Raw genomic sequence first — 21,765 nt, 5'->3', positions numbered from 1 at the left:
TGTTGCAAATTGATAAATTACAGCTCCTCTCTAATTTATTTTGAAAATCATTCACCAAATATGAAAACTAGAGTTTGTAAGCTTTCAAATGATATATAGTTTGTCAAGATTAGTTTATGTTTATTATAGGATATTACTGTTTTAAATATGTAATGATTTTGGGCCCACCGGTGGGCCGGTGACACTTAAGAGGTTAAGGGAAAGTAAAATAGGCAACACATAGCCTATGTTAATAGTGTTTATCATGTAAATGTATTTTATTTACAGGTCTTTTACACTATTGCGGAATAGGCTAATAGTAAAAGGTTTTTTTTTTTTTTTTTTAATGACGCGTTTCTCTCTCAACATGATCCGGTGTGACTTGCACTCATGTGCATGCGACTTATTTTCTGGCAAATACGGTCAGTTAAAAAATGTTGCGCTGTATTATTACAAAATGCATAGAGTGGAGACCATTCGGGCAAAAAAAACAAAAAAAAAAACATATTGTGTTCATTACCCCCACCCACATTTGTGCTTAATCACTGTTATTAGGTACACTGTAAAAAATGAATCATGAGTCTTGTAATTTTCATTAAAAAAATTGAGGTGATCATTAAAAATATTATGTATATTTCATTAAGAAAATTGTGGTTCAGTGTTTACTAGAAAATATTGAGAACATTTCACTAATAAAACCAAGAGATGCATTTTCCTATTTTTTTTAAGGAAACATACACAATTTTAAGGCTTGAATTGAGGAACTGATAAACCTCATAAAATTAAGGAAAAGGGGCTACCTATTTATTTTAAGAGAATTAGCTCATTTATGCGGTTTTATTTAGAGACGCCATTGTTTGTTCCCAGCATGCTTTGCACATGGCTGGAAATGGAGAGTAAATCTTGAAATTAAGTGTTATTTCATGTATTTTTGAGTAAAGGGAAACATCTGTTAATGTTTAATGTTCAGGTATGTTTGACATTTGAAAGAGTTTCTATTATGTTAAAGTTTTGATCGTTACCATTGTGCAGAAGAGTAGGGCTTATGGTTAGGTTGTGAATAACTGCATTTTTTAAATATTCTGAAGCATATTGTTACATATATGTAGCAATAACTCTGCTAGTGATAGTGCAGTAGCAAGTTTGATTCTGTACTGTCCTAGCAGCATACAGTCTTTTTATAAAACAATATATCTTAAAGTTAAATATAAACAGATCATATCCATTCACTTGAAAAAAAAAAAAAAATACTTCAAATAAAAAAACACATTTCACTAAAAAATTGTAATTCATTATGTCATAGATTAAATAAATTAGGGCATTTTACATGATTTATTCAGGTAGATTCCATGAATGAAATCAAGCTTTAACTACTCAAAAATATTATGTGTAATATTGTTACCATAATTTTTTTAAGTAAATAGCAGTAACATTTTTTACAGTGTAGGATAATGTATTTAGGTGTAGACAAAATCAGTTATGTTTATTTATAAATATGAACCTTGCATCTCCCGGACACTAGCCGTTAGTCTACTTCTTTGGCCTATTTTTTTTTAGCTGGCCAGTTCTCAAAATCTGTGTGGAAAAGCTGCGGAGCGCGGAGAGAACGCACAATGGCTTTGCTTTGGAAGTTTTTTTTTTTTTTTGGAAGTTTAGTTGCCAGAGAAAACAACACACCGTTTTGTTTAACATCAATTGATACTCAATATTAATTAAATAAATAAATATAATGTCAGAGAATGCACAAAGCGCATCCTTTTCAGATGTAAATTATAATACATTTTAATAAAACACACAAGGCCTACATCATAAAACTCAGAAGATTATGTATTTTAATATATTATATTATAATACAAATAAAAAGGCGTCATACTTCAGTCGAGTCCCAAAATACACGTAGCCAGGCTAAATCAGCGTATTTACAGGGAAATGTTTGGAATAACAAGTAGGACTGTGCGGCACAGCCCTTTATAGGCTATTGTACAGCAGACCAATTAAATTAGGCAGAATAACTTTTTATATGTTTGGTTGACTGTGTTTCATTTTGAGAATGAGCAGCCTGCGATATGAAGTAACGCCAGAAATAAATAAAACAACATGATGCGCTGGTCTCTTTAGATCTTTCTGGCGCACATCAAAAATGAACCAAAATACAGAGAATAGCCTTCTTGGCGTGCCTACTTTTGAAAGACAACATTTAGATTATTTAACGTTAAATGCCTGAATCACTTTGGAATAAATCACAGTGTGTTTCACGATAAAACGTGACTTAGCCTATACAGTCCAGAAAATAGGCTATAGGTTATAGCAAATTCAGACCAACTGCTGGTCTACACAGAGAAAAAGCCCTTTCTAGGCTCTTCTGTTGTACCGCCATTCGTTAGTCTAGTTGTTTGATGAGAAAATTAAATGTAGCCTATAGTTGCAATACACGCGTTTTGTAAGCTCCGTGCAACTGCTGCAGCGGACTATTATATTAGAAATCTAATACTCAAGCTGTTTTCTCATTTTTCTACTCTTAATATTAAATAAAAAAACGACTGAACGAAAGATACATGGATTATCTTGAACCACCACCGCGTTTGCGGCAGAAAACTACTGCAGTGCAGCCAAAATGCTCTGTTCGACTTATCTGAGATCCTTTACTCTTCCCTGTGGATGACCTGTGACCTACTTTCTGTAAGATCTGAATTTTTGAACTTGAATTTTTGAACTTGAATTTTAGAAAACTGAATTTGAAGTTCCGAATTTCTTCATCTTGAAAACTTGAATCAGTATTTTTTTTAACTGAATATTTGCAGTATACGAATTCAGAACAAAAAAAAAAAACTAGCTGTTTGAAGATACATGTCTATAAAATTCAGCCAAAAAAACATTTCAATTTGTTAAATTTCAAATGTTCAATGTTCGTTTAAAAAAAAAATCTAATTCAGAACTAATTAAACTACCACCTAAAATTCAATTTTGTTAGATTTCACTTGTAAATAATTCAAATTTACACAATTCAAATTCAAATAATATTGTCATATTTTAAGCTCCATAAAAACATTACCAACACCACCTGATCAACTTGTGTCTTTGATCATCTGAGAGTTATAATTCAGATACAACAGCCAAACAAAATCAGATTAGAGGATGGATACCCGACCCGAGCCCGACGGGACCCGCTGGTACCCGACAGGCCGGGCCGGGTTCGGACAGATATTTAGAAATTATGTTCGGGTTCGGGTCGGGTTCGGTCACATCAGCGCGATAAGGCATTGAACATTTTAAATTTAAAACAGCTTATTATGTAGGTAGCCAATGTGCCTGATGCTTTCATTTGATGCAAACGTTTGTTTTTGTGATTAAAATACATGTAAAATATTACCATATCTGTTTTCCTGCGTGCGGAAATTTGTTTATGTAGCCGTGACAACGAAAACACGTGCATGCGCGCCTGTGTTAAGCGCGCTTGTTGCTCCCTGCGCACTGACCAAATGCCTTCCTACAGTTGCTTAATAAAAGCGGGTTTCCACACAAACAAACGTACATGTGTCAGTAGTATGAGAAAAAAAATGGGATTTTAACTGTCGGTCTCGGGTCGGGCTCGGGCATAAATATCTTTATGCCTGTCGGGCTCGGGTTGGGTTCGGTTACTGCTCTGTCGGACGCGGGCCGGGCTCCGACAGAAAAATTCAGCCCGATCCGCTTTCTAACTCAGATACAATAGCCAAACAAAATCTAAAGTTAATGATTTAACGGTCAAGACTAAAGCAAACACTGAAACTAAAGCAAACACTGATCACCATAACGGTGTCTTAAATTTTTGATCTTCTCCTTCAGTGATTCTGCTTGTTAACATCAGGTGTCTTCAATAATGCTCAATCATCACTAAATGAATCACTTAATTATCTCATTAACTTTAACACTGTTGAGTGTTAATTTAACACACGTTTTAACACTTTAACACTCTTGAGTATGGAGCCATATAAACTCCCAGGAAAGTTTATTTTATGAGTTTTTGCTGTGTAGTTTTAAGTCCATATCGCCCATCCTTAATTTATAAGTCTCTTCTCATGCTGATTGGATAGATCATTTGAACATGCTCCTGCCAAACTTTGTCAAGAAAACATAATTTATAAGAAAAAAAAATGTTAATCCATGGGTCATTTATAGTGTGATTTTGACATACAGGGCCCTATCTTGCACCCAGCGCAATTGACTTTGTACACTGACGCATGTATCATTCCTATTTTGCACCCGCGCAAAGCGGACTTTTCCCTCCACAGATGCACGTCGGTTAACTAGCAAATACACTTGCGCTCCCCGGGGCGGTTCAGCGCAAAGAGGAGGCGTGTTCCGGCGCAAACGTTCCCTCATGCTATTTTACAGGTTTAGAAAACAATTCCGCCAGTGACCAGGAAAAACCTAGTCTAAAGTCAGTGGCGCGTTGCGCATGTTATTCATGCTATTTTAAGGGCGCATGCTTGGCCATAATCAATGTAGCGTGTGCACAACGCGCATTACAATTTGATGCTCTCATCTACACAGAAGCAGCCGTTTTCATTTTTGCAAATCATACATTATTACTAGGAAAAATATTAGGTCTTGTAGGTCTTGATAAGCCTAGGGCTTCTACGTATCCCTTTTCGAACAGTGTGATTAGTATGCAAAAAAAAATAAAAAAATAATAAGGTTTTGTTTTTCTTGATTTTGTTTTATTTTTCTTGATGGATATTTAATGTGTTGCTGTCTTTGGTTTAATTTATTTTTTAATTGTTCGAAATAAAGATTTCATTCATTTATTCATATTAATACACGAGGGAAATCATTGTTGTGTCCATGAAGATGTGAAAATAAAATAGGCATAAATCTAGCTTACACATTTAATCATACGCCCAAATTATCATACGCCTGTTTAACTGAAGCTAATTTGGGTGTGTTTGTTTCTCCATCCCCAATGTCACTTCTCTGTGTTTTACGGCCGTGACGAGGACGTCGGTCTCCTCGGCTGTGATCCGCTCCTGGCGTGCGCCTGGCAAATCCGCCATTATAATAGGAATCCGCTTTAGAACAAGCGCGCCTGCTCTTAAAGGGAATGTGAGATGTCGCTCTGATTGGTTTATTTCACGTTACGCCCAAACCACACCTATGAATAATGAAGCTACTTCAGACCAACCCCTTTTAGATTTGCGTCGGGCGCAAGAGTCATTTATCCCGCCGGGAAAATAGCAACAGCGCCGAGACCCGCCCACAAAGTTACTTGCGCTTTGCGCTTTGACACTTGCGTTTCAGATCGTTAAAATAGGGCCCACAGTGTTATCTTCCTTAAGTCATTTTTAGTTATGTAATTTGATTATGCATTGATGAAAAAGCAAACACATTTATAGCTTAAGAGGGAGGGGATCTAGTACTCTGGAATAACCACTAGAATCAGGAATCACTGTGATCAAGAGTGATAATTGTGTGATGCCATTGCCACATGAATGTTTTTATTTTTTATTAATTCTTCAAAGCCACATCTGTAGGAATAAAACCTGTGATCATTATTTACCCCCCATCGGTTTTGAAATGGCTCCAACAGGCTCTGGATCCTCAGTTCTGCCTTCAGCCTGAGCTGTGTGAGGAAAAAAAGAGGTCAGAATGAAAATACAGTAACAATAAACCACTCAAACACAACATAGCAAAAAGGAAGGTTTGAGATTTGGAGGTTCAGAGATTTCATGTCTTCTTTTGTCTTCAGTTGATTTAATCTAAGGGTGGGGCTGAAGTCAGTTGTAGGTCTCGTGTTACTTTTTTCTTCAGTAATTCTGCTTGTTAACAGCAGGTGTTCATCACTAATGCTCAATCATCACTTAATTAATTATCTCATTAACTTTAACACTCTATAGATTGGGACAATATGTACTTGAGCAGTGTTGATTTAACACTGGGGATTTCGATGTTTACCTGTGAGGTTGTAGTAATACTGAATACCTTGATTAGCTTGTTCAGGTGTGTTTGATTAGGGTTGGAGCTAAACTCTGCAGGAAAGTGGATCTCGCGGTCCAGAGTTGAGGACCCCTGGAGTAAAGAGTGTTAAAGTAACTCTGAATTAGAGTTAAAAGCTGTTTACACAACACCGTTTTCAACTAAAAACGCAAGACTTTGTATGCATTTTGGCCGTTCGTTTATACAACAACGGTGTTTTGGGTGCCTGAAAACATAAAGTTTTAAAGACGGGTTTCAAAGTGCAGGTTTTTGAAAACAGTCTCCATGTAAACAGTAAAAATGTGAAACTCTAAAGACGATGAGGTCATTCACATGCGCATTATGTGTTCAGTCTATAGTGTTTCATTGCCATCTAGTGGCCTGGCTGCAGAATACAACGTTTTTAGTATTTTTTGCGGATCCGTGTGAATGGGGATCGTTCTGTATGCAGAGAAGACAAAGGAAAAACTTATCTGAGGCCCGTTCTTCGTACGTTGCTTAAAACATCCGAGATCAAATGAGACATCCAAGATGATATCATCGTGCTAATCATGATCTGGCTAATTAGGTTCTTCGAACACACTTGCCGTATATGATTAGTATCGCTGGATTGAGTTATCTGAGATAATTGCGCGTTCATGCGCTGGTTTAAAAGGGGATATGTATCGATAGTAGAAACATTGATCAGCAACGCTGCTATTGGCTTAGCGTGGCCAAAGAGCGGGCTCAGTTTTTCTTCTCAGCAGAGCAAGAACTAATAGTCAAAGTTTATTCGGAATTTTAATGTTTAATCAAAGCGCCAGGGAACACCTCAAAGTCTGCAAAAGCCAGGAGAGAGGGCTGGCAAAAAGCAGACAATTTAAATCCGTTAGAAGTGGCCATGTTAGATGTTTTTATCACTTATTAGCCTTATTTGTATTTTAATAATTGCATAATTACTTTGTTCATTGTAATGTCAGAGTCACCACACTAGAACATGGGAACAAATAAAAGTAAAGTACAAAAATATTCTACATAATGGTAATTTTTCGTTATATTATCGTCTCTTTTATAAAAGGCACTGTTAAATAAATGGTTGTCTGTTTATAAAAGCAACCAAGAAAAAGGCTGAGAAAAAAAAAGAAAAGATCTTAGTAGCCTACACTGTAAAATAATTTTTGCTGCATTAAATTAAGGCCGTATAGTCATTTCAACTGTTAAATCTTGAGTAATGATGAATTGCTTTGACTTGTGAAAGTGAAAACTGATAAACTTATGTTAATGTAAAAATATTTTGCCATGAGTTATTGATCACATTTTTCCTGAGTGTAGTTCATTGTAATGACATTGGCCCTCATTTATCAAAAGTGCGTACACCAAATTTCCAGCGTACACCTGGCGTACACCCAAAACCACGGTGACTTTGAGATTTATCAATATGGACGTTGGCGTACGGCACGCTCAAATCCTACGCCAGCTCAGGAGGTGGTGTACGCACGTTTTGAGTGCGGGAATGCGCAGAAAAACAATTCCTAACACCACAAAACGCACTGACAAACTAAAAGATATGATATATTATGACCCACTGTAAAAAAAACAACAACATAGTAATTATAAACTTCAGTGTTTATTTTTGTGCAACATGGACTTCAATGTTTAATTTGTGTGACTTTGCCAAAGCATTTGAATTGTAGGCATATGTATTCCTTAAGTTGCGAGCCTGTGCGCTTTACCTGACGTTTCAAGCCTTGTTCGCCTGGCTCCGCAGCGCGAGTCTCTGCAGAGTGCGCGCGCACCTCCCCAAACGGACGAGGCGTTTATACTCGCCGTTGTACTATTCTTTGAAACGATGGTTAGGCCAGGGTCAGGCCCGGCAGGTGTGCACGGACTGGGTTTAGTAATGAAAGGCTTTCAATGACCAAAAAAATAATTCAGACTGACAAAATAATAAAAATGACATTCTTCTTCTTTTAAATAATAATAATAATAATAATAATACAAATAATAATAATAACGACATTCTTCTTCTAAATAACAATAAGCGTCATTAATAATAAAAATCTAGAAATCAATTTTGTTTCTTTCCACTTCCCTGGTTTCGCTTTCTCTTTCTCAAAGAACTTTCTCTTCTTTGCCGTCTTCCGTGTGTCCATGGCGTAAAATTAGGGCGTGGGGGGAGCGGAGACTTGAATATATAGGGGCGTGTTATTCTAATGACGATCGTTTTCAGCCGCAGCATTTATCAAGGACAGGTATTGCGTACACCTGGATTTTAAATGTAGCGCCCCCTACTTGCCTTTCCTGTAATTAAGTAGGATCAGCAGCGCTCCAGATTCAGTAACTATATGCCTACAGATGTTGAAGTTAGGCCCCTCTGATGTCACTAACTGAATTAATTCTCTTGTAGAAAAGTATAATATTTATCTATACTCAATTGTGCTTAAATGTACTGCTATAACCTCTCTTGAAGGAATAAAAGTCTTTGAAAGTGACAAAATGTAACAAATTTAATTTGTGTAAAATAAAAATAAATAATATTAATATAACAAATAAAACAATGTGTGCGTAATTCACAGTTATCTATTATCTCAAATCACAAGGACACAATATTACCCCAAAGGCAATATATTATTATGCCAAAATGAATGAATGTGTCTGTCACACTTTCACTGCATATGAAAAATGATCAAAATCACAGTTTTAACTGTACTGAATAACAACAATGATAACCAAAACACTGTGGGCCCACACACACACACAACAGTTAGTCCCCCCACACACACCGTTGCAGGCCTGAATCGTTGCTGGGGTACGTGGTGGCCTTGTAAACAATAAAACTGGCCGCTTCACTCTCCTGAGCGGGAAAACAATTATACACAAAGGATACCTGAATTCAGATGGTAACCATAAGTGACGCAGCTGCACTGTGAGGAATCCCAGGAAATCTTCCTCCTTTGCGTTCGTTGTTGCGCGCCCGTTGAATACAGGCCCACGACTCCTCGGCCCAGAGTAACCGTACAGGTCTCCGCGATATCCTCCTCCGGGGCACGACTGCGCGTCCTCTGATGACGATGCAGAACGTCTATCACGGCTGGCAAACTTCCGAGTCTCTCGTTAAAATTTCAACGACTGATAATAAAACGGAAGTGTCTTCAGTACTTCACCAGTTCTCTTTACAATAACTGTAAACACTGTCTGTACTGTCGAACTGTCCCATAAAAGAAAAGAAAAAGGTGCCGCGATGTCGAGCAAACACACGGTGTGACTCAGTTACAAACAAAATAACTCTTCTTCTAAAACTTGTGGGTATTAACAGACGTTAGAAGGCACAATAAGCGTTTTAAACAGATGAATTATCAAGATAACCACTTTTTGTTACCGCAATCTCTCCGTCTCTTTTTAATCGACCGCCTCGTCAATCTCCTCTCTCCTCTCCCTTGAACAACCACTCACGTTACCTCAAACACCAGTGAGGGCGGGACTTAATTCACATAAACCAATAATATAATGAAACGCCTAACTTGTTTGTTAATGCCACGTTTTTCGCATGTGCATATCAATCAAACTTGAAATAGGGATGACATTCTTGAAGGAACACACATCTTTATACATCACTGAATTGAAATGTATATTTCAATCACTTATTAGATCTGAATTAGAACCAAACAAAAGCAAATAAAATTGAGATAACCCATAACCTGAAGAATTATATTCTACTGGGTTACATGCTCCCCCTTCTAAACCTCTCATGACCCCATGAGATTACTTCTCAGCACTTTAATGGTGACTTTAGGCTCAGTATAAGGGTTTATTTGAGTACAACGAGCACACTGTGCCATATGGTGACACCACATGGTGTTACAGGGTTTCGTTTCTGACTCTTCCCCACCCGCTACATTTATGACCATCCCTCTATGAATCAGAGTTAAAGGTCGGTTAGTGGGCTGGCCCAGATTATCATAGCTCAACTTGACTACAGGTCTTATGTCTCTTTTTGGGCGGGACTGAACTGTCTCTACTACCTCTTTAGTAGCATTGACTATTTCAAGCTCTCCCCCTTCTAAACCAGGATCTCCCATAGTCTCTGAACTCGGATCTGGAAGCTCCCCAGGGCCTTCTTCCATGAGTATCAGCTCTGCCATTTCTGCAAGGGGTCTATCCAAGTCACCTCCACAGTTAACAGTTTCATCATCCACTGTAGAGTCCTCCCGTGTAACACACGCTGGCCTGTGCGGTTCCTCCACTCTATCCGAGTAGTAATAACACACTTCATCCTCTTCACTTTCAGAATGGTTCCTTAATTCACTTCCTGTCAGGGTCACATTCTTTTCTCCCAATCCTCTTCTCCGTTTTCTCTCCACAGATCTTGTCCTTGTCTCCGGCGGAGCAGAAACTTCCGTTGGTTCTCCCAGATCTGCCAACCTCACATGGTCCCCAACTGGTAAGAGATGGTCTCGGTGTAATGTTCTTACATTTCCCATGCCGGATTCAGGTTTCAGGCGATACACAGGTAAATTCAGTAGCTTTTCCATCACCAGGTAAGGAACAGAATTCCACTTGTCTCCTAATTTGTTCTTTCCAGACACGGCCAGATTTCTTATCAGCACACGATCACCCACAGTCAGACTCTGGTGTTTCACTCGCTTGTCGTACAACCGTTTGTTCCTTTGTTGACTTTTCTGGGCAGTTTTAGTGGCTAACTGATATGCTCTCTGTAACTCTGATTTCATCCTTTCCACATACTGTCGATGGTTACCGGCTTCCTTTCCATCAGGCGAAGTCCCAAAACACACATCCACCGGCAGACGAGCCTCTCTTCCGAACAGAAGATAATAGGGTGAAAACCCGGTTGCTTCGTTCTTAGTACAGTTGTAAGCGTGTACTAATCTGTTAATGTGTTGACTCCATCTGTTTTTCTCTGCAGGATTCAGCGTACCAAGCATGGAAAGAAGTGTTCTGTTGAACCTTTCGGGCTGTGGGTCTCCTTGTGGATGATAGGGAGACGTTCTGGATTTTCGGATTCCCAGCATGCTTAGTAGCTCTTTTATGAGACCACTCTCAAAATCTCGACCCTGATCTGAATGGATGCGAGAGGGTAAGCCATAGTGCACAAAGAATTTGTCACACAGTATCTTAGCCACAGTCAGGGCTTTCTGGTCTTTGGTGGTAAACGCTTGAGCATAGCGTGTGAAGTGGTCTGTTATGATTAGCACATTACCAATACCTTTTGAGTCAGGCTCAATTGACAGGAAGTCTATGCACACTAAGTCGAATGGCCCACTGCTGGTTATGTGATTCAATGGTGCAACTCTCTTGGGTAATGTTTTTCTCGTTACACAACGGCCACAATCCTTAGCATACTGTTCTATGTATGCAGACATTCTAGGCCAATAGAAGCGATCTTTCAGGAGTTCCGTAGTTTTCTCTACTCCCAAATGGCCAGAGTCGTCGTGCAAAGAGTGCAACACCGTAGACCAGTACTTTCCGGGTAAGACGAGTTGTGTCTTTTCTCTACCACAGGAACCTTTGGTGACTCGGTATAAAAGTTGGCTCTTTATCGTTAACTTGTCTCCCTGCCGCTGTAACAGAGCAATGGTAGCATCAGAACTCCTAGCCGCTGTAAGTATTCTCCCTGACTCCACTTCTTGCTTTACTACACCAACTACGGGGTCATCCTCTTGAGCTTGCCTCAACTCTGCATTAGTCAGCTGTTCCATGCTTCCCACCTTTTGCCTGCCGCAAAGAACGAATCAGCTTCTGAATCACTTGATCCGAATTTGGTGGAGCTTGACACTTGGTGGCAATATGGCCATCTTCTCCACACTTGTAGCAGAAGTAGTCATCTCTTGTTCGGGCTGACTGATATCTTAACGCCGCGGGAACAGACTGGCATGGTTTTGGCCGCTGCTCTAGCACATGAGGTGAGTATTGAGTAGAACTGACACTCAGAACTGCCAACTGCTGCTGTAGGTGTTGGACCTGTTTCTTTAACTCTTGGACTTCTGAATCATCAGCTTTTTCAGTTGTTTTCTTGAGTGGTTTTTCTTTGGTTTTAATCACTAATGATGAAGTAGAAACATCTTGGCCCTCAACCCCGCTTATTTGGGTTCTCAATTCTTGAAGCTCGGCCTTGAGTTCCTGGATAACAGACACGCTGGCTCTTTCATCTTCGTGGAATAGTATGGCCTTCGCTTTCGCGGACATTCTGTGGCGAGCTGCTTCACTCTCTTCTGCCTCACGTATTTCCTTCAGCAGACTCAGAAAAGAAGGTGGGTGATTTTTTCTTTCTCTCAGCCTCAGTTGGAGCAACATCATGTCAGAATTCACAGCCCCTCTAATCAGCTGTTCCACTCGTACTTTATCGACCATACTGAGGGTCAGTCCGTCTCGTTCCACGACTTTGCTGAGGGTCTTCTCCATCCTTCTCAGGAATTCAGATAAAGCCTCCCCGGTGCCCTGGCGCATAAGACGAAACTTGAAGTATAAATCCTCACCAGACTCAGATGATCCAAAGGTGCTCTCCAACGCTTCCAGATACTGTGAGGCACTAGCTTCAGGATCAGAGAATCTGACAGCTCTTACAATATCCATTGCAGGCCCCTTGAGGCTTTCCACAATTCTGCGTCGTTTTTCTTTTTCGGAGCAGTCACACTCAGTTATCAGCAGCCTGGCTTGATCAATCCAATTTTCCATATTCTCCTCACCCATGGGAGTTGGAACTACGGCTGAAAATGTGCGCAGGCGTCGGTATGTGTTGTTGTCGCCCGAGTGCTTTACTGTCTTTTCCAGGACCTCACCCATGGCGCGTATGATTGACTCGGGGGAACTGTCAGTGGCACTGTGTGGAGAAATCAAAGCTTGTACCTCGCTGAGAGACTTTCCTTCTTCCATCAGGAACTTTGCAAACTTTTCTATAAACCCTGCAGAAGCTGTGTCAGATGCAGATTCTGTGGTCTGGATTACTACGACTGACCAGGGCTCTTCCTTTTCTCCCCTTGACACTTCAGGAGGTATGCACTTTGGGTCAATGGCTTGTCGACACTCACACAACACCAGCAGATAATGTGAAGTGGGTCCTTCTCTCGTGTCTCGTACTCGAACTCTTCCTAGAGCTTTTACTGCTTCCATCACCTCTTCAATTTCGGCCACTTCTGTGTGAACAGGTACATTTACCAACATAAGAGCATGAGTCTCATCAATGTTAACATCTTTGCACCAGTTGGCCAACTCTGCTTGGAGACTGGGGTCTTTTGTTAGGGCCATGACGACACTTTATGCACTATTCAATTAATTATGATGTAATTACAGGGGTGTGTTGAGCTTAAATTTCTTTGTTTCTTCTTCTTTCAGCAAACTATTTTGTGACTTGCAGAGGGAGATCCCGGACGAGCCCCCACGTTATGTAGCGCCCCCTACTTGCCTTTCCTGTAATTAAGTAGGATCAGCAGCGCTCCAGATTCAGTAACTATATGCCTACAGATGTTGAAGTTAGGCCCCTCTGATGTCACTAACTGAATTAATTCTCTTGTAGAAAAGTATAATATTTATCTATACTCAATTGTGCTTAAATGTACTGCTATAACCTCTCTTGAAGGAATAAAAGTCTTTGAAAGTGACAAAATGTAACAAATTTAATTTGTGTAAAATAAAAATAAATAATATTAATATAACAAATAAAACAATGTGTGCGTAATTCACAGTTATCTATTATCTCAAATCACAAGGACACAATATTACCCCAAAGGCAATATATTATTATGCCAAAATGAATGAATGTGTCTGTCACACTTTCACTGCATATGAAAAATGATCAAAATCACAGTTTTAACTGTACTGAATAACAACAATGATAACCAAAACACTGTGGGCCCACACACACACACAACAGTTAGTCCCCACACACACACCGTTGCAGGCCTGAATCGTTGCTGGGGTACGTGGTGGCCTTGTAAACAATAAAACTGGCCGCTTCACTCTCCTGAGCGGGAAAACAATTATACACAAAGGATACCTGAATTCAGATGGTAACCATAAGTGACGCAGCTGCACTGTGAGGAATCCCAGGAAATCTTCCTCCTTTGCGTTCGTTGTTGCGCGCCCGTTGAATACAGGCCCACGACTCCTCGGCCCAGAGTAACCGTACAGGTCTCCGCGATATCCTCCTCCGGGGCACGACTGCGCGTCCTCTGATGACGATGCAGAACGTCTATCACGGCTGGCAAACTTCCGAGTCTCTCGTTAAAATTTCAACGACTGATAATAAAACGGAAGTGTCTTCAGTACTTCACCAGTTCTCTTTACAATAACTGTAAACACTGTCTGTACTGTCGAACTGTCCCATAAAAGAAAAGAAAAAGGTGCCGCGATGTCGAGCAAACACACGGTGTGACTCAGTTACAAACAAAATAACTCTTCTTCTAAAACTTGTGGGTATTAACAGACGTTAGAAGGCACAATAAGCGTTTTAAACAGATGAATTATCAAGATAACCACTTTTTGTTACCGCAATCTCTCCGTCTCTTTTTAATCGACCGCCTCGTCAATCTCCTCTCTCCTCTCCCTTGAACAACCACTCACGTTACCTCAAACACCAGTGAGGGCGGGACTTAATTCACATAAACCAATAATATAATGAAACGCCTAACTTGTTTGTTAATGCCACGTTTTTCGCATGTGCATATCAATCAAACTTGAAATAGGGATGACATTCTTGAAGGAACACACATCTTTATACATCACTGAATTGAAATGTATATTTCAATCACTTATTAGATCTGAATTAGAACCAAACAAAAGCAAATAAAATTGAGATAACCCATAACCTGAAGAATTATATTCTACTGGGTTACATAAAGGTATGCACAGCTTCATAAATCAGGCGATGAGAGGAGTGTAAGCATAATCTTACACCAATATATACGCCCGTTTCTACGCAAGAATGATAAATGAGGGCCATTGTGTTTTCCTCTTTTGTGCACTTTCACATTATACACCAACACTTGTATCTGTTCCCAAGAAAGTGGTGGCTGAAATATGTGCAGTAAGTGGACATTTTCTAACTTTCCAAAGGAAAGAAAGTATAAGACTTTGTAATGTCCATTTGTTTCTATTGCACTGGACAGTGAATAAACCCTCTCAGATAACTGTCATATGGAGGAACTAGCCTACCTGCAAGTGCATAAATAACTTTACTTAATTTATACTTGTATATGCTTTATGGCTGCAATATAAGTTGCATGATTCCACATCTACAGAAAGGCCTACAGAAGAGTCTGCACAGACAGAGGAGACATACACTGTAACAAATTGCTGTAGATTCTACAGCAAAATTCTACAGAAAATTATTGTTTTATCATTTTACAAGTTATTACTGTAATTCGCAATGCATTATGGGTCAAAAAGAGTATTACAGTTGTTAACAGTATATTTCCCTGTCAGCTGTAAATTGATTTACAGCTAAGAGGTGTTTTCACTGTAGTTCATACAGTTTTACAACAATTTACTGTGATGTGGCATTATGGGATTGCGCGGGCTGAATACAGGTTTGAAAACTGGTGGACTGGAGCAGGGCAAGAAGAGTTGAAGATAAAAGGCACTATTTACTCAATTTTTGGTAAGTTAACTTAAATTTACGTCCATAAATATTACAATCGAATGTATTACTTAATGCTGTTTAAGCGGTTCATATTTTAAACAGAATTCATAACATAGACATGTCAGATGCAATTATTTTTATCGACTTAACAACTGCGTGTTATCAGGACATTTAATGGGATGTAAAAGTGTTTGATTCCAATACTCCCCCCCCCCCCCCCCCCCCCCGTGAGACGGTGAACGACAGCTGGTGAGACGAAGCTGAACGGTTACAAGGTAAAACCATCGTAAATGTTATGGACGAATGCTGCATTTTGTTACCGTTTTATTTTCATTTGCTCTCGAGAGAGTATTTTTAGAGCATTAAGCATTTGCAGTTTGGCAGACAAGACAAATCCACTGAAGTGTTGGTGAGACAAAACTATACGCATGTGCTTTAGCTTTCTTGACGAAAAACATTAGAATAGGCTAACGTTATATGATATTAACATTGTTGGATGCTGCTATTTTCTCATTTATTTCACCAGTTTTGATTTCTTATTGAGAGCATGTAAAACGAGTGTTTAACAAAGGCCTGCGTCATAACTAAATTTAACGCAAAGCAATTTGTAAATGTAAGTGGGATGTAAAAGTGTTTGATCCCACGTTACGTTTATTTAGTAAAGGAATGTGTCTTTAATTTTAAATTTCTTGTTTCAGGCGAGGCATAGAATCGCGACGGGGATGTAGAATCGCGACGCCTAACAGTGGTGAGACGAAGCTGAACTGTTAGGTAAAACCATCGTAAATGTTATGGACGAATGCTGCAGTTTGTTACAGTTTTATTCGCCTTTGCTCTCGAGAGAGTATTTTTTAGAGCATTTGCAGTTTGGAAGACAAGACATAATTACTTAAGTGCTGTTGAGACAAAACCAGTGTTTAACAAATCCCTGCGTCATAACTAAATTCAAAATGACTGGCAAAAGATTTGAAAGTTCATTTTATTTTCTGTTCAAAGTTCCCATAGTTATCGTTTTATTAATATAACTTGAACCTAAATCTAAATGAGAAATGTATCGCTGTAAATTGTGTCAACATGAGAGCAATACCATTGTAGGTTTTACTAAGCATATGAAAGGTCACAGTAATGTTCCACACTGCTGTTTTACCTGTGGTGTACCTGACAGTTCCTGTGCATTTACAAAATTTGCAGCTTTTAAGTCTCATCTATAGAGACCATACAGGTTATCAGAAGTCTCGTAAAGGTGCCAGCTTTGACCAAATAGACACAACACTGATTTGCCATATTGGATATTGTCATTTCACATGTACAACTCTGAATGACTTAATTTAGGCATTTATTGATGAGGGCAGGAAATAAAATGCCCCTTTAAGAGTTGTGAGAGGACATTTAGTGTAAAATCCACATTTGCATCTCATATCTCAAGAACACACAAAAACAGTCCACATGAGCTTCTAAATGAAGCAGTTTTTGCAAACCCGCTACAACGTGTGTCAGCCCTGTACATCTCAAGATTCTCATACTGCATTTAATTACATTGTCATTTAAAAATTTTTCCTTTTCTTTTTTTTTTCTTTTAGATGTCAGCAACAGCAGCTGATGTGGAAAAAAGTTCTACACTTCCAGACTCTCCGAGACTGATTGTCTTAGGTAATGTATGTTCCAAAATCTTTAAATTACTTAATACATTTTGCCTGTTGTATTTTAGCATTTTATAAAGTGTTTCTTATATTTATTATTTGTAGGTGAAATTCTCACTGCAACCCAGTGGATGCTGAGTATTGAGGGTCAAGTGGTTATGAATCCACACCCCAATTTTATGGCTGGATTTGCTGCTTTGTTTGCAACTTACTACAACTTTAATCTGGTGTACCAGCACGAGGCATCCTGCACACTTGAATTTGTTCAAAGGTAACAGTTTACTTAAAGATAAATGTGTGTATGTTAAAGGATTAGTTCACCCAAAAATTTAATTTCTGTCATTAATTAACTAGTGACTGTTCATTTTCGGAACACAAATTAAGATATTTTTGATGAAATCCGAGAGGTTTCTGAACCACACATAGGCAGCAAAATCATTGCAACTTTCAAGGTCCAGAAAGGCAGTTAAGACATTGTTAAAATAGACCATGTGACTACAGTGGATCAACCTTAATTTTATGAAGCCACGATAATACTTTTTGTGCGCAAAAAACCCCCAAAATAACGACTTTATTCAACAATCTCTTCTCTTCTGTGTCAGTCTCTGATGCTGTTAATGTAGTAAACACAGTGCAGCGCTTCCAGGTTCTACGTTAGAACAAAAAGTATTCTCATCACTTCATAACATTAAGGTTGATCCACTGAGTTACATGGACTATTTTAATGATGTTTTTCTACCTTTCTGGGCCTTGAAAGTTGTTATGACGTTGTGGTCTGTGTGGTTCAGAAACCTCTCTGATTTCATCAAAAACATCTTAATGTGTGTTCCTGAAAATGAATGAAGGTCAGTAGTTAATTAATGACAGATTAATGAGTAATTAATTACAGAAATGTAATTTTGGGGTGAACTAACCCTTTATAATACATTAGTAGTGCAGCGAATGCTTATTGTAAAGTGGTATATTTTCATTAGTCTGCACATGATCCTAAAGCTTCTGCTTGTGTTTTTCTGACTGATTTTTGTGCAGATGTTTTGTTGGACTCAACCCATCCACTGGTACCAAGACAGTCAAAAAAAGTGTAAAGACCTCAGAGAAGAGGAACAACACAGTCAATCCTCATGTGTCTACTCTTCTCAGAAGGCTAACGGACTTTGAGTGGTTAAGCATGTACTGTAAGTTGTCAAATGTATATAAACAAAAAAAACTACAGGAGGAGATGTTTTAAATGTTTTAGAGGGAATGTTGTCAATCACCAGCATTTGTGTTGTTTATCACAAACATTTATACAAAAAATAAAAAAGGAGAAATGTGAGTTTTAACAGGAGATGTGAGTTAACCATAATGCCATTCTGTTGACTGAGCTTAAAGGGTTAGTTCACCCAAAAATGGAAATTCCGTCATCATTTACTCACCCCCATGCGGTCCTGTATGAGAATGTTGGTAATCAAACAGTTGATGTTAGCCATTTACTTTCAATTGTCTGGTTACCAAAATTCTTTCAAATATCATCTTTTGTGTTCAACAGAAGAAAGAAACTCATACAGGTTTGGAACAAATTGAGGGTGAGTAAACAGAATGATGACAGAATTTTCATTTTTGGATGAACTGTCCCTTTAAAGGGATACTTAACCGCCTTTTTACTGCGCCGAGTCGAAGTGCTTCCAACTTCAAGTGCTATTCCGCCATACATTATAGTTATCCTTTTTACCCGCTTAGAAAAGCGCCACGTTTTATTTTGTGTCACCATACTTGGTTGTGTAACTGTAAATGTGGAGGTGTTTGGTCGCTTCTAACTTAATTTCTGTTTGGTCCCTAATGAATGAACTGGTCTAAGCTAAGTGCTATCAAAGTGTCGTCGCACGCCAGAGCGATTGAGTGCACGCACTGAGACGAGAGAGGTATGTATCAACTCGTCTTAGTTAAGGGAATAACATAGTTTAATATGAAAAAACTGTGAAGTATCCCTTTAACTTTTATTGAACCCAGAATCTTGCTTTTAAGTCTTACAAGTTATTTGTAGTTATTTTGTGACTGATTTTGAAAAGATATTCTGTACTTGAAAAAGCAAAATTGTTGTTACCAGTCTTGCAGTAATTTGCTTATTATTTTAATAAATATTTTTCTACAACAGCTTTGACTTTGTGTTTTGATTTTTTAAATGTTTATTTTAATGCATTTACATCAATATAATGGCAAATAATAGAATATAGTTTACTGTTAAAATGATTCTTTTCAGCTTTTTAAATGTTAAACTATTCCAGCATCTTCTTGAATTTTGGGGGTATTTACAGGATTTTATTGGCAACTTTATTGCCAGGTAAATACTGTACTTTAGTGAAATTACAAAAAATTGCTGTAAAATATATTTACAGGATTTTATTGGCAACTTTATTGCCAGGTAAATACTGTACTTTAGTGAAATTACAAAAAATTGCTGTAAAGTAAAATACAAGTTTAATTCAATGTTACTGTAAAAAATACTACAAATTACTGTATTTCATATACAACAATTAACTGTAAATTGCTTTACAGTTTTATACTGTAATCAATTTTACAGCAATTACCAACATTTTTACAGGACTTTATTGGCAACTTTTTTGCCAGTAAATTCCTGTAAATTCTACAGGAAATTTTTTACAGTGTAGGCCTACAGGTGGGCAGTGTAGTATATTGCCAACTTTTCGTTTTTATGCTTTGCATGAGGCATGTGTCTAATATCTCTTGTTGCATGCACTTGACCACTGGCTTTTCTTTACAAAGAACAGTTGAAATAAAACTCAAGGAACTAAGCATATTTGTCTTTTATTATAAACATTTAATGAAAAGTGTTTTTTTTTTTTTTTGTTTTTTTTTTGGCAGTGCTGTGTAATATGGCACATGCAAATGCAACAATGTCACAGGCCCTGTCAGGTGTGCAACCCTCAGACTTTTCAGACACTGAAATCTTCCCTTTAGTTAGCCAAAGTTCATTTCATTGTGTGCCCTTGTCCTGGCCAGAGCTGCATTGTAACTGGTTTGGGTCAGGGCATGGGGTCATAAAACACCTGTCTGCAGGCAGGGACATGTCATAATCACCTATGAAAAAATGCAGTTCTGTTAGGATCAGCATAACCCAGCGGGCACCTTGACGTCAATTTAACATCAAAATGACATCAACATTGATGTCAAAATGACATCACGAAATAGGTCAAAAATGAAAGTCATATTGACGTCAAAGTGTCGATGTCAATTTGATGTAAATATTTTGACCTAGAGCTGTTGATGTCATTTTTATGTTATTTTGATGCTTTGTTGGTATTTGATGTCAATTCAACATTTATTTGATGTCAAGATGTCATGATGTTGATCCCAGCAGGCACAGGATATAGACTACAACGTCGGTCAGTCGTTGGATTTTGGTTGAAAATGAAAGTCGGGTTGATGTCTAAATGCAGTGTTTGTTTGACGTCAAGCTCTAACGTTGGGCAGTCGTTGAATTTTGGTTGGAATAAACCAAACAAAAAGGTGAAATGCATGGCCGTACACTTATTACCAGCTTCACTTAAAACTAACCAGATTTACTTTATTTAGTTTCCGGTTTAAATAAATCATATTTTGTATTTTAAAGTCACCATGATGGTGGTTAGCGTTTGCTTTAGTTGTCCTCTTGACCCTTGACACTATAATATGTAAAATTCTCTGGCTGCTATAATTGTGTGTTTATAAAGCACATGTGTTGTAGCTAAAAAAAGCCGTGAGAAAATGAGATCAGGGGCCTGTACCATGAAGGTAGCTGAACAAACTCGGGGTTACAGGATAAGTTTTGAGTTGACAAAACCAAACCGATGCAATCAGGCTTTATTGGTACCATGATGCAGCTCATCAACTTTCTCTGTCAACTCAGGCTTTGATCCTCAAGCTATGATTACTCCACGCGCGCGTGCACATAAAAGAGTGACGTCGACACTGAACAACCAATCGCGGGTCGCGATTTTTCCGCGGAGGAGCAAGAGATAATCATTCATAATTACGATGAATTTAAATATGTATTTCAAGCTCGAAACAATACGGTTTCTGCGGCCAAAGCAAGAGAAGACTGTTGGAGAAAGATTGCTTATTGTTAATGTGTAAGTTAAACAAATACGTTCTATATTTATGTAAAATTATGTATGTATGTGTAGCCTATACGTGTAATATAGCCTATAGCCTATTTTTATAATATATAAAAATGTGCATGTACCGGTACTAAGAAAAATTAATATTCACTGATTTTTAGATGCAACCCCAACTCCAAATGTTCTTGGCAGCAGATAAAGACAAAATATAAAAATATAATTCAAAGTGGTGAGTATTTACCACGACCTTTTATTACTTTTGTGAACATTTTATCACAAACACTTGTTTGCAGCAAACAGAAATAAAGAATTAAATTCAGAAAACCAGAATACACTGGCAGAGTAGTTGGCTCTGAGTAGGCAATAAGGGATGGCCGATTATGGATGTGATTACAGGTGCTGTACAATCTGACCCTGGTGCTGGCTCCTCTAAGCAAGTAACACTGGGTACGTGTGCAATACATTACTACTTTTTTTTAAGTTGTAAATATGGCTGACTGTATGTTCTGCAGTAGAGGGAAAT

The 21,765-nt window shown here is 38.4% G+C and overlaps 2 protein-coding genes across 2 annotated transcripts; one reads left to right on the top strand and one right to left on the bottom strand.

The window, feature by feature from the left end:
- Positions 1 to 11,610: 11,610 nt before the first annotated feature.
- On the bottom strand, positions 11,611 to 13,173 carry LOC307171276 (paraneoplastic antigen Ma2-like; the record flags this gene model as incomplete). Its single annotated transcript, XM_079892785.1, has 1 exon — positions 11,611 to 13,173. The coding sequence occupies one exon, from the start codon at positions 13,171 to 13,173 to the stop codon at positions 11,611 to 11,613; it is 1,563 nt and encodes a 520-aa protein (XP_079748911.1).
- Positions 13,174 to 15,760: 2,587 nt separating this feature from the next.
- Positions 15,761 to 18,459, top strand: LOC307164863 (uncharacterized protein). The gene is made up of 4 exons (XM_079882053.1): positions 15,761 to 15,780; positions 17,086 to 17,155; positions 17,251 to 17,416; positions 18,175 to 18,459. The coding sequence occupies exons 2-4, from the start codon at positions 17,086 to 17,088 to the stop codon at positions 18,371 to 18,373; spliced, it is 435 nt and encodes a 144-aa protein (XP_079738179.1). The 5' UTR covers positions 15,761 to 15,780; the 3' UTR covers positions 18,374 to 18,459.
- Positions 18,460 to 21,765: the final 3,306 nt, after the last annotated feature.

This window comes from Squalius cephalus (assembly GCF_949319135.1).
Source record: "Squalius cephalus genome assembly, chromosome: 1".
In the NCBI taxonomy this organism is placed as follows: domain Eukaryota; kingdom Metazoa; phylum Chordata; class Actinopteri; order Cypriniformes; family Leuciscidae; genus Squalius; species Squalius cephalus.
Note: the sequence above shows the minus strand (reverse complement) of the source record. Positions and strands in the feature narration are given on the sequence as shown.